Source organism: Pipistrellus kuhlii, unplaced genomic scaffold (genome assembly GCF_014108245.1).
Source record: "Pipistrellus kuhlii isolate mPipKuh1 unplaced genomic scaffold, mPipKuh1.p scaffold_m20_p_3, whole genome shotgun sequence".
Taxonomy (NCBI): domain Eukaryota; kingdom Metazoa; phylum Chordata; class Mammalia; order Chiroptera; family Vespertilionidae; genus Pipistrellus; species Pipistrellus kuhlii.
The window spans coordinates 82,631,804-82,644,474 of record NW_023425529.1 but is presented as its reverse complement, the minus strand read 5'-3'; the positions used below and the strand labels follow the sequence as shown (position 1 = coordinate 82,644,474).

Sequence of the window (12,671 nt, the reverse complement as noted above, 5' to 3'; positions counted from 1 at the left end):
ACACAGGCCTCAAGGGTCTGGGCCTTTGCAGGTTTTGGCCTGAAGACCAGGGCCAGCTTCCAGCCTGAGTCATTCATTCCCAGAGGCAGGATACCAGGGAGAAAGGGCTATCTCTGGGCCACAGGCTTTTATTTTAAAGGCAAAGATTCACTCTCCAAATCCAACCCCCCTCACCCAGAAGCCATTGTGCCTGAAATCCTATCCTTAAAGACACTTAAGATTTTTGAAAAATCTCTTTGAAGTAACTCAAATTAAAAAGTTTATCATGGGGGGAGGGGGGAAAATAAAATTAAATTAAATTAAAAATAAAAAGTTTATCATGTATTTAATGTGGCAAGTCACTGAGCGAAGCACTGTGGGACCTGGGAATATGGCAGATGGAGTCCTGCAGTAATGTAGGCAGTGATGGGCCATCTAGAGAGGTCTACACAAGGCCCAGGCCAGCACAGAGAGGGCAGCCTTTACGCAGGGCCTATGTGGAGAGTAATGGGGACAGGGTCTAGAAGGGAGGGAGGCTTCCTGGTGCCGGGGTAGCAGGGGGAAGAGAGGCCTTAAGTCCTGGAGCAAAGCGTGGGGTGTGTCAGGGAACAGTGAGTAATCTGGTGTGGCCCAGCACTGCTGAGCACCAGGGAGCCTGGCACAAGCAGAGCCCTGAGGAGGGTTAGCCTCTGCCTCCGCTGCCATGGGAGGAAGAGCAGGATCCAAGCTAGAGAGGGGGCGGGGGCTGCTGGGAGCATCTGCAATGCCAATGCCCAGGCAGCCAGAGCTCGTGGAGACCAGGGTAGGTGGGCTTGTCTGAGAATTTCCTCTCTGGGACATAAGCCTGGTGCAGCTTCAAGTGGAGCTCACAGAGATAAGAAGAGAGGGTGCCTGATGGAGGAGAGAAGAGACATTTCAAAGACCATGGGGGTTGCTGAGAAGACAAAACGTGCCTCCAAAATTTGGACTGGGACAAGCCCTGAATCAGAACCTGTTATTTACAATGCCCCTAGGCCCACAGGTGGGAGTATAATCCCGAGTGGGAGAGATTTTTCTTTCATATTTGTTTAAATACTTTCACCCACATTATCTCATTGATCTCTTTAACAGCACTTTGTGCTAAACAGAGCAGATACTATTCCAGTTCACAGAGACGGTAAGGCCTGGGTAAGATGAAGTTCTAGTTTCTGTTTTATTTTAACCATTTGGCCTTTTGGGAGTGCACATTTGTTTTTGGTTCTAAATTTATATTTTTTAGATAGTTCAAACATTCACATGGTTCAGAATTCAAAAGATAGGTAAAAGTCTTTCTTGTCTCAACTCTGTTCAACCTAGGCCATTGACTCTGGGCGTAGTGCCCTTTCTGCCACAGGGTGCCGCGGCTCAAGAACACGACCCCACTGCAAATTCAGGAAAGCCTAATGCAAGCCCCACTCAGGCCAAGGTGTTATACTTCCTCTTAGCAAGTGTATACATGTACCTGTATGGGCCTATTTAATGGTCTTCTTTCATCTTAGATTTTTATTTCATTTCATTTTTTTGTTAATCCTCACCCAAGGACATTCCTCCATTGCTTTTGTAGATAGGATGGAAGGGAGGGAGGGACGGAGAGAGAGAGAAACATCAATGTGAGCAAAATACGTTGGTTGGTTGCCACCCATGCCCCTGACTGGACAGGGGAATGAACCCACACTCAGGCACGTGCCTCTGACCCGGAATCAAATCCCAGACCCTTTGGTTCACTGGCCTGTGCTCTAACCACTGAGAACACTAGCTGGGGGTCATCTTTATATTTTTATCTTTAGACCCTAAACTCCTTGGAGCCAGGGAGTATGTCTTCAACTTCTGGGAGATAACAGAGTAGGGGTTAAAATTACAGGCTCTGGCACACAGAGAATTGAGGTAAAAACTATGCTGTGTGAACTTGGGGAAGTTACTTAGGCTCTCTGAGCCTCTGCTTTTTTTTATATATATATATATTTTATTGATTTTTTACAGGGAGGAAGGGAGAGGGATAGAGAACTAGAAACATCGATGAGAGAAACATCGACCAGCTGCCTCCTGCACACCCCCTAACGGGGATGTGCCCGCAAACCAAGGTACATGCCCTTGACCGAAATCGAACCTGGGACCTTTCAGTCCGCAGACTGACACTATCCATTGAGCCAAACCGGTTTCGGCTGAGCCTCTGCTTTTATAACTATTATTATCATGAGCCCACACCAACTTCACAGGGCTGATGTGAGGACTAGATTCAATGGCTCATGTCCCGTGTTTAACCTTATACCAGGCACAGGGTATGTACTCCGTAAGTGGGAACTACTATCATTCCCACTGTACTATGAGCCTACTGTGTGTGTGCACAGTATGACAGACCCAGGTACCCTTTCAAACTTAATTCTGCCAGAGGATTAGGGATCTCAGGCACCCTTATTAAAAACAAATTGGCAGAACAGGTTACCCAAACCAATACTCTTCCTGGGCTGGAACCCACCCTCCCTTTATGGAAAACCAGCCAGCCAAAGCTTTGGCTCATCACCATCTCTTTTTCAGGTGAGACCTGGCTTTTCTGGATTGTCATTCTGAGACCAACAGAAGGGTCAAGAGGCCACTGCCCCAAGGCTATTTTGTTCACAGCCTTGAGTTTGAATTTAAACACAGGAAGACTGCCATGTGGCATTCACCAGAATGACACATTAGTGGGTCATCAATGCCCTGGAGCAAAGTGACTCACTGCATCTGCCCCTCTGGCTCTGCAGCTGTCTGACCTTTGCCTCTTTAAGGGAAATACTCCCAAGCTCTGATAATTCTCCACTCAGAAGGAGGGGCTTCCCCACCCCTACAGCACTCTTTGTTAGAATGACCCAAGAAATGACTAACCCCGCCCTGCCCCACCCACCCACCCACCCACCCTGTCTCACAGATAAGGAGCCCAGTGATGGGACCAGGCTTGCTCAGGCATCTATTCTGTATCAGAACCAGGATTTGAACCTGGGGCCAGAGTGCCTTCTGTGGTACTCTCCTGGCTGCCACAAACTCCCACCTCCTGGCAGCTCCTATTCCACTGGGCAGTCACTCACCGCGGCCACAGGCTCCAGGTCCCAAACACGCTGAGCAGTGGTTCCCACGGCCTTCTGGTGGGACAGTTACCCCTTGGAAATCTTGTTTCCGAGAAAAGCAGAATGATATCTTGGAGCTTGTGGTCCCCGTAATGTCAATAAACAATGAAAAATTTGTTTACTTTTCTGTTAAAAGAGACATTCCTTTCCTAGCCAGCAAGTTTTGTAAAGAAACAAAAATAATATAGGCCATCCAGGATTAAGAGATAAAGAATGAGCAATGGAGCAATCCATGACTTCAAGAGCTGGAATCCACACCAACCTGGGGAGCTGGGACTTGGCAGGAGAACTATTACCCAGGGAAGTCTGAGCTGGAACCAGAGGGAGGGGAAAGGTGGTGCTGGGGAGTAAGGCAGACCGGGAGCCGGGCGGAGGGTGTCTGTCGTGTCCCCAACCCCCTTGCATCACCCTACCCCCCCTCACCAAGCCCAAGGCCTCTTATTGCCCAGAACCTTCGCATGCTCCAGAAAGGAACTCTGGATCTACTTCCACCTCCCACACCCACCCCTGCTCCAAGTTCATATCAACCAAAACCCCCCCTCGGTGTTCAGGTGTCATTCATTGTTGGCAGGATTTGAATAGGTTGCTTTCTGGGATAAGGACTCTGGAGTCTCTGGTGTGGCCACCTGCTGTCCTCCACTACAAGGGTTGGGTGCAGTGGGATGGAATAAGATGCATTGAGATAGATCTCAAACTGGAAAAAAAAATTAGAAGAGCTTGCAGTTCTGTCTTTCTTTTTGAGGAAGATCAAAGTCTCATCAGTTTTTCTATAGCCTCCACCCCTCCAGAGATGGGGTTTTTCCTCTTGTTTTATTGATGTGGAAACTGGGGCCCAAAGTGCCAAGCCCAGAGGCAGATCTGGGCCCAGAAGCCAGAAAGAAGCCCTTGTCCTTCCAGGCCCTCTCTGAGGAACCAGAAGAAAGGGGCCAGGAGCTAGGGCAGAGCAAGTGGGTTTGAGTGGATGGGAGGGAAGGTCCCAGCAAGCTCTGTCAGATCAGCCCTGCAAGCTGTTTCAGGCAGCCTTGGGCACCTCCAGAGCTGCCCCTCAACCCTGGGAGAGGGCAGGGGCCAGGGGAGGGAGCAGATGAGGCAGTGATTCCTAGTCCCGTGAAATACCAATGACTCAGACTGGGTGGCTCCACTAATTGGCCCAGCCCACATTCCCGGGCCTTTGTTCCCGGCTGCCTGGGCCTAAGCCTTAAAGGGCCAGCTCCTGGAAGGAGGAGAGGGGCCACCCTGCCCATCACCAGGCCTGCCATCCTTACCGTCCTCTCCCGAATCCTTGTTGGGTTGCTCCTAATTTCTGGGAAGTGGGTAAAAAGGGTGGCACCTTGTGGGATTTGGGGTTCATCCAATCAAATTCTCAGGCTAGAAAAGAGGACCCTCAGGTCATTTCAGTAAGGCCTCTGCCTCAGAGTAGGACTGCACCTAAACTGACCAAGAAGGATTAAGAAAACTGTTCCCCTCCCTTTCAAAGCAACTTTTTCCAAGGTCCCACAGTCCCAAGGCAGGTAGTGCTGGTTCCCCACCCAGTCCTGGCCCCATCGCAGTACTGGTTTATCCCAGAACTCATTGGTCACCCGTTTGATGGGCTTTAAGTTGGCCTATCCAGACTTGTGAACCAGGCTCCCTGTCTTGGGCCTTCTAGGTTTCACAGGAGCCTGCCTGTCAGTGGAGTCCTCGAGGAGAAACTCCACGGCCACCAGGGCCGCCTGGGCGCCCAAGTCACTTCTTTGGAGGCAGCGCGACACCTTGTGGACACTGTGGAGAACTGGTGTCTTCAGGAACTTGGGGGCGGGGGCACCCTGCAGAGCCTCCCACCACCATAGCTGCAGCAATCCTGAACTGGCACAAATAAAAATAAAAGCAGGCCCTAAGTTGGAGTGGAAAGGATGAGGCTCTAAGACCAACTTGATAACAAAAGCCTAGTCGTTCTCATAAAACTTACAAATGACAATATTTTTTGTTGAGGCTTGGGGACATCTCTGTGTCCCCAAGTACCCACCCACCCCCACACACACTATTTGAATTTAAGGTTTTTCCACTTAAAAAAAAAATTATTGATTTCAGAGAGGAAGGAAGAGGGAGAGAGACAGAAACCTCCATGATGAGAGAATCATTGATTACCTACCTCCGGCAAGTCCCCAACTGGGGATCAAGCTCACAACCCGGGCAGTGCCCTTGACCGAAATCGAACCCGTAAAATGCAGGCCAACGCTCTATCCACTGAGCCAAACCGGGTTTTTCCCCTTTAATATACAACACTTCAGAAAAGGGGTTTCCTCCCTTGAAGCTTTCACAGTAATTTTGGAGTTTATCAGAACTGAGAGCTGGGTTCGGAAAAAGGAAAAAGTGCAAAGCTTGTATCTACTGGGCAAACTGAATGGTGGGACAGGGTGAGTAGTGGGCATAGCCAAGGGGGACAGCCGGCTCTCGGGCAGAAGCACTTTGAATTGTGGGGAGAGCTGGGCTGCTCCTCAGACTCTCACTTAATATATCCTTTGAACCCAGAATGAACCATTGCCGAATGGGCTAGGACCACAGGTTTTAGCCGTGGTGTTATTGTGGGCTATTGGCCATGGCACCCCTGGCACTAACCGAACAAGCCCAGCATCCGGGAGCCTCCAGAACCCTTAGATATCCACTCCATTTACCCCTCTCCCCCACCCACCCACTCCACAGCGATCCCGCTGTGGTCACCTGCTGAGGTAGCTACCTGCCCCAGGCTGTACCATCTCTCCAAGTCCTTCCTTCCTCTCCTCACCACCACTCGGGTTCAGTTCCTTGTCACCCTGACCCTAAATCAATACCATACCTTTCACCAGGTCTCCTGCTTCTGGGCCCTGCTGGCTCAATCACCCCAAGCACGACCCGTAAATAAATCTCCTAGCAAGCCCCCAATTCTCCCGAGTGATGGCAGAGTGCCTACAGCACCCAGCCTGGATTTCCTGGCTCAGCCCTGACGTCCAACCCATGTGCCTGCTTTGTAACTCCATCTTTCGGCGTTCGTGACTTCTTGAGACAAGAGCTTTATTTTATATTTTAAAAATCAAATCAAATGTAAATTATATGTCAATAAATCCTAGCCAGAACATTAAAAAATAAAGAGCTTTTAGCATACATGCATGCACACGTACAGACGTGTTTTGGTTTGGGCCTGTGTTTGTGGCCCAGTGCCCAGGGCTGAGTGGGATCGGAACTCAGCTCAGGATCCTTTTGCTAAGCTGTGCACCCCGCCTTGGGGCCACAGCGCCCTGGGAGAAGAGGTGCCTTTCCTATTGCACCCAAGCCTCCTGCTACTGTCTTCTGAGAGGCCCTAGGTGAGGCCTGGCCCAAGTGAAACAGCACAAAGTGAGTAAGGTACGTTTTAGGAGCAGCTGAGACTCCTCCTGGCTTCATTCAGATGAATGTGTGAAGCTGTGACAGAAGGGTGACTCTACCCACTGTGAAATAAAAATTACAACCTAACATAACAGGATGTCTTTCAGGCCATAAAACTCAGGAGGGTGTTACCTGCCCTCACCTGGTTAGGAGAGAGTTTTAAAAAATCTTCTTTCCCTTCTCGAGCCTCCCAGGTGAGCCTGTGCTTTCTCCCTTACAGCCTGGGAACCCCAACCCCAGCAGGAACCAGCCCATCAACCTGAACCATTATGCCACCAAGAAGAGCGTGGCAGAGAGCATGCTGGACGTGGCTCTCTTCATGTCCAATGCCATGCGGCTGAAAACGGTGCTGGAGCAGGGGCCGTCCTCTCAATACTATGCCACCCTCATCACTCTCATCAGCATCTCCCTGCTCCTGCAGGTCGTCATCGGAATCCTCCTCGTGGTCATTGGTGAGCTCAGGCCTGGAGTTGGCCCCGGTGCCCTAGTGGGAAGATGAGCCCCAAGTGTCTCCCTGTACCACCCTGCTTTGTACATGCCTACTTCTCAGCCATACTCAAACCTAGTGTAAGCCCTCTGCACCTACAAAGGCCCAAGTGACACATACAGGGTGATGAGAGGCACCCCGCCCCACCACTTGGTGTTCCATGCAGTGGCCACTCCACAATACTGTGGACGAGGCCCTCACTAACTGGTAGCAGAGTCCCGTGTCACCTGTGTGAGCATGCTCCCCACTCAGAAGATTCAGTTCCCAAACCCCGATTCTATGAAGCACCACATGCCCGCCCACACACTGGTCAGTGAGGGAAGAGGTGTCCAGTGCAATGACACCACCTCCCTTGACTTCTGCCACATAGGGCTGCCAGACCTTCTCTGAACTCGAGTGGGTTTTGTGAGGGAAGCTTCAGACTGTAGCCCCTACCCTGAGGTTTACCTCTCACCACTTCTCCACAGCGCGGCTGAACCTGAATGAGGTAGAAATGCAGTGGAAACTAAACCAGCTCAACAATGCTGCCACCATCTTGGTCTTCATCACTGTTGTCGTCAATATCTTCATTACAGCTTTCGGGGCACATAAGACAGGGTTCCTGGCTGCCAGGACCTCAAGGAATCCTCTCTGAATTCAGCTTGGAACCCAGGTGAGGGAAACTGGAAGGTCCTCAGGCCCAATGGCTCCCGAGGCAGCCCTTTCCTCACCTCTGGGGGTTCAGGGTAAGAGAAATCCTTGCCATGCAAAAGGAGAAGGTAGACTGTGACAAGGAGGGAATCCTGGAGAAGAGGTGGATGGGGGCTCAGAAAGGCCCTCAGTGCCGTTAATGATTCTTCTCCTCTAGTTTAGACTCAGGTTTTTCCATCACCTGAGATGGGCAAGAGGCAATGTGGGTAGTGGTTGGCAAGAGGCAAGATGGAGATGTGGGATTTCCCTCTTGGCAATGTCCAGCAGTCCTCGCTACTCAAACTGTGGTCCATGAACTAAGAGCAGCAAAAGCACTGGAAGCTTGCTGGAAATGTAGAATCTCAGGCCCACTCCAGCTCTACTGTGTCACATCTGTATCTTTGAAGGCTGCAAGGGGAATCGAGGGCACTCTGCCTCACCCCCTCACCGCCTCTTCTCGGCTTCCCCACAGGCACTGGGTCCGGAGTTGCTTCCGCCTCTTTCCTCCTGACCTGCCAGGCTGATGAGCACTTTCCACAGCGCTGGGAGCTCCTGAGAGAGCGATGTAGATGCCTGCTTCCTACCACAGCACCAGATGAAGATGGGATAGTTTATGGTCCGAGTGAATTTCATCTTGGTCCAGAGGCCTGAGCTCTGAGTGGGACAGCAACCTTTCCTCCCGGTGGCGCCTGCCTCTGAGGCATGTTGCCCCAAGGCTGAGTCCGCCAGCTTAAGGACTCTGGCTCTGACTTACTCCATTCCTTCCCTCCCTCCATCCATCCCCAGGCCTGTTCTCCCAGGTAGAATGGAATGATTTCTATCTATAAAAGTTTCTGCAAATCCACTGAAGTCAACCTTTATGTGTTTAGCTGCACCTGAGCTGCCATTTCCATCTGTGTCCTGGAAAGGGCTCAAAGGATTAAACTCCAGGCCTGGAATGAGAAAAGGCTTTTAAATCACTCCCTCTCCTTTGGATTGTGCTCGGAGTCAAGCCCCACATGCTACAGCAATGGCCGACTAGTCAGTTCTAGATTGACGCATGTATGCACACTCCTTTCAAAACCTTCTTTAAACCTGTTCTAGTTTTCATGTTAGCACCTTGTCTTAGGCACGTGTTGGAGAAATATAAACTTTGATTTTATGCCTACGCCAAATATAACTAGGGAGGTCAGTCTGTACCTGCAAACCATCAACAGGACATCTCCAGCTTAAGCAGAAAATACTTTTATTTTTTTATTTTTTTATTTTTTTTTTAAATATATTTTATTGATTTTTCACAGAGAGGAAGGGAGAGAGAGAGAGCTAGAAACGTTGATGAGAGAGTAACATCGACCAGCTGCCTCTTGCACACCCCCTACCGGGGATGTGCCCGCAACCAAGGTACATGCCCTTGACCGGAATCGAACCCGGTACCCTTCAGCCCGCAGACCGACGCTCTACCGCTGAGCCAAACCGGTCTCGGCAGCAGAAAATACTTTTAAATTGTCAGCTATTTTAAAGTAAGCCACACCTCAGCTCCTCTCCACTGTTCACCTCAACCATTCTGGCCCTCTTTCTAGCCTTATTCACGTGTTCAGCAGCCTCGCTCCTCTGAAACCACGAAGCTCCATTAACCTGCCAAACAGAGTGCCTGGTCTATCAGACTGTGCGCTCCTCACACAGGACCAGAGTTGTCCCCTCCAGGAGCAAACCGCAGCACAGAGAGGGCTGTCTGCCCCACGGCAGGCATCCAGCTAATGGTAATGGGTGGAGAGTGGTGTGAAAGGGTCCTTGGCATGTCCTTCAGGGGCCTGATGGCCGAAGGACAGAGACATGAACCACGGGGCCCTCAGCCCAACCCTCTCCCACCAGGATGGGCAACAAGAAAGTGCAAGAGCCGTTTTGTTTTCTAAGAAGATGCAATATTTAATGCTTTCCCCCAACCATCCCAGTCCCTCCCCCACCCTAGACATTTCCCTACAGAGTAGGAGCCCTTGCCAGGTCCTCCCCCTTAAGGCAGATGGTGTGGAGGTAACAAACATCAAACACAAGGCACTGGCCAGGAGCGGGGGGTTGGGGGGGGGGGCGGGGAGTGGGGGAGGCCGGGCTGGCCCTGTTACTAGACGAGAAGCGGGAGGCTGTTGGGCTGGCTCAGGCCTCCCAGTGGATGCCCAATGATGACGGTGGCCCCAGAAACCCAGCACCACAGCCTACTCCCCAAAGAGCTTGCCCAGAGGCAGTGAGCTGGAACAGGGACCCTAAAGAGCCATAGCCCAAGGACAGGAATGTCCAAAAGCCACCGAGTCACTGAAAAGCCCTGCGCTTCCTGATTTCGAAAGTTGGAGGCAAGGATTCCCTTGAAGCCTGAGGGTTCTCAACAGGCTCGTCTCCCCTATACCAAGTTTATGCTCTTGGTGAATACAGGGACATAAACTAAGTAGACCCTCCAAATGCTGTTCCTGGGACTGACTGTCACAGCAGGGGCCTTGGGCCAGCTGTCTGGGCCTGCCACACGGCCGTCAGTCCTTGCTCACAGCAGGGAGCCTTGTGCTGGCCTCCCAGACTGCCAGAGGCTCAGGGTCCAGTGTCCAATGCACCAGCGGTGAATTCAGCAGCAGCGGCAGAGGCAGCAGCAGCAGAGAAATCCCCACCACAAAGGCACCTGGGGATCGTTCGTGCAAGGTAAGTGCGTGGCCTCGGGTGACAGAAAGGGTGGCCTCGACTATAAAGGCCGAGAGCTGTTTTCCCTGAACTTGCTTCACTTTTCAGTTCCTCCTGGCCCTTCGCCCTTCCACTTGGGGAAGAGAACTCAGAACCACATCCTCACCTCCCCAAACCTGCCACCCTGCTGCCTCCTGCCCTGGTCCGTTTTACGGTTCCCTTCCACCCACACCCCTTCCTCTTCCACTCAAGGCCACGGCTGGGGCTCCCGCTGCAGGCCGGCAAGGCTGGGGAGCGGGGCTGTGAGGACTCAGAGCTCTTCGCTTCCCTTTCATCCCTTCCTGTTGACTCAGGCCCCTCCTCCCATCTATGTCGTGATTCCCTTAGTACATCCACATCCTCTTTCCCCTCCGCCTCCTCCGCCTTGCCTGTCCTGCGTGGCCTACATGCCCGACACCAGGATGAGCCCACTGCCCACCACTTCCTCGTCTCCCAACCCCTGTGGCACCAGGAAGAGGATGCCAGTTCTGTGCTCCCGCTGGGCCTGAAGTGAGCGCTGCCCGGAGGGTAAGGTTAATGCCCTAATTGGTGGCCAGCAGCTCGGGGACCACCGGGGAGATGTGCGCGGCTCTGTAAGGCACGGCCGGGGGCAGAGCAGAGGAAGCGCTCCGCGCGGGGCCAGCTCCTCTGGTTATAAATCAGCTGCCAATCACGGCCGAGGGACACAGCTCTACACTACACTGGCGTGGGTCTGAGGTATGCAAACGGGGACATTCCCTAAAGGCACCACTCCGTCCCCCTCTTGTAGTCTATGCTGGGTCGTAGACAGTTAAGGTTTGTTTTTCTGATAAAAAAAAAAATTTTTTTTTAAATGAAACCCCGGTAAAATACGTCCAATAGAAGAGCTTCCAGTTCCTGGTCGCTGCTCCTGGGAGGAGCGCAGGGCGGATGCTGACTCGCACCTCAGAGATTTAGGATGGTGTCACTCAAGCAGGTCTTCCCTCCCTGACCTGACTGCACAGCCTCTGCAGCCCCTCAAGCTGCACAGCCCCTCAAGCTGCGCTTCACAAAGTCTTCCGTCTTCGGTCTGCGGCCCGGAGGTGGAGAGGGGCCCTCAATAGCTGTCTGCCAGGGGACAGCTCCCAGTGGAGTGGGGGTGTTACGCTGAGGCCTCAGGGGCCCAGCCATGGCTTCTGCTCCCCACCTCACTCCCCCCAGCAGTCCACAGGGTGCTGGGGAACAGCTGCGAGTCAAGGGGCAGGAAGTGGTCGGTCCAGTGGGCCGCCCCTTGGGATCACGGCATCTTCATCTGGCGGCGGTTCCACATGCCTCGCTTGGAATGGAAGTGATGGAAGAAGTTCCTGAGGGAGAGACGGTCCACTTCCAGGCCTGCTTGGAGGATCCTGAGTGCGAGAGGGGCAGCATGAGCCACAGAGCACGGGAGGCAACCAGGATCCACACCCACAACAGCCTCGTCCCGCCTTCCTGTTCGTGTGTCTCCCCCGCCCCCCTCCCCACAGGCAGGAGCGGGTGTGGCGCAGAGTGTGGGCTTTGAAGCCAGACAGCCTGAGTTTGAGTCCCAGCTCCACATCATCTCTCAGAGCCTTAGTTTATTAATCTAGAAAGAGGATAAAGATATACAGGCACTCGAGGGTGGTGGTCAAGATGAGAGATGGTAGATGGAGCGCCCAGTGCAGGCACTCAGCCAGCAGGGCACACATTATCGTGTCTGAAGGAGGAAGAGGCTGGCGCAGACCTCACCCTAGCCCTCCCCTGTCCTTTTCCTACAGGCACAGCCCACGGGGAGTCCCTCTCACAGAGAGACCTGTACTTTGGGCATGAGCGCACGGTACTGGAATCTGAAGCAGTTCCTTTCTCCTTGGGCTTCAGTGGAGGAAGGCGGCTGACCACTGAACCGGGGTCTGCATCTTCCCGGCTCGCAGGAAGACAACAGGGGGAGGTGGCCACCAGCCCAGGCTTCTGACCACTTTGGGATCATAGAAGCTCCCTCATCCTTCCTCTTTTGCACTTTAAATTCTCTTATCTTCCTTTCCTTTCTTCCCTCTAGGGAAAAGGCACAAACACATCCAGCGTTTATGCCTCTGACACTTACTAGTTGTAAGATTTGGGGTAAGTTATTAAGACTCAGTTTTCTTATCTGGAAAAATGGAGATAATTACTCCTCCCTCAGAGGTTTGGGGAAGACTGAGGAAAGAAATGGATGTGAATCACCTACCAGTACAGACAGACGCCCACTAACTGGTGGTTGCATTTGCCTTCAGGAAGCAGCGTATCTCTTCCTTGCCAAGGTCTCACTGCCCAGTGCCCCTGACCTTGCCCTGTCCCCATCCCCTGGACACTGTTCCTACAATGACACCCTTTCTTTCTTGGATTTT

The 12,671-nt window shown here is 52.3% G+C and overlaps 2 protein-coding genes across 3 annotated transcripts in view; one reads left to right on the top strand and one right to left on the bottom strand.

Moving 5' to 3' along the window:
• Nucleotides 1-8,479, top strand: part of NINJ2 (ninjurin 2) — an 88,137-nt gene extending 79,658 nt beyond the window's left edge. Inside the window, exons 1-4 of one of the 2 annotated variants that reach the window (XM_036456663.2) lie at nucleotides 718-853; nucleotides 6,700-6,931; nucleotides 7,434-7,618; nucleotides 8,108-8,479. In XM_036456663.2, the coding sequence (XP_036312556.1) occupies nucleotides 6,778-6,931; nucleotides 7,434-7,600 (321 nt within the window). In that variant the 5' untranslated portion in view covers nucleotides 718-853; nucleotides 6,700-6,777 and the 3' untranslated portion in view covers nucleotides 7,601-7,618; nucleotides 8,108-8,479. Of the gene's footprint in view, nucleotides 1-717; nucleotides 854-6,699; nucleotides 6,932-7,433; nucleotides 7,619-8,107 lie in introns of those variants that run through there. The other variant, XM_036456661.2, reaches the window with a different exon arrangement.
• A 1,035-nt stretch (nucleotides 8,480-9,514) lies between these two features.
• The window catches only part of B4GALNT3 (beta-1,4-N-acetyl-galactosaminyltransferase 3), a 101,110-nt gene continuing 97,953 nt past the window's right edge, over nucleotides 9,515-12,671 (bottom strand). Inside the window, exon 20 of the mRNA XM_036456660.2 lies at nucleotides 9,515-11,678. Coding sequence (XP_036312553.1) covers nucleotides 11,570-11,678 — 109 coding nt within the window. The 3' untranslated portion in view covers nucleotides 9,515-11,569. The remainder of the gene's footprint in view (nucleotides 11,679-12,671) is intronic.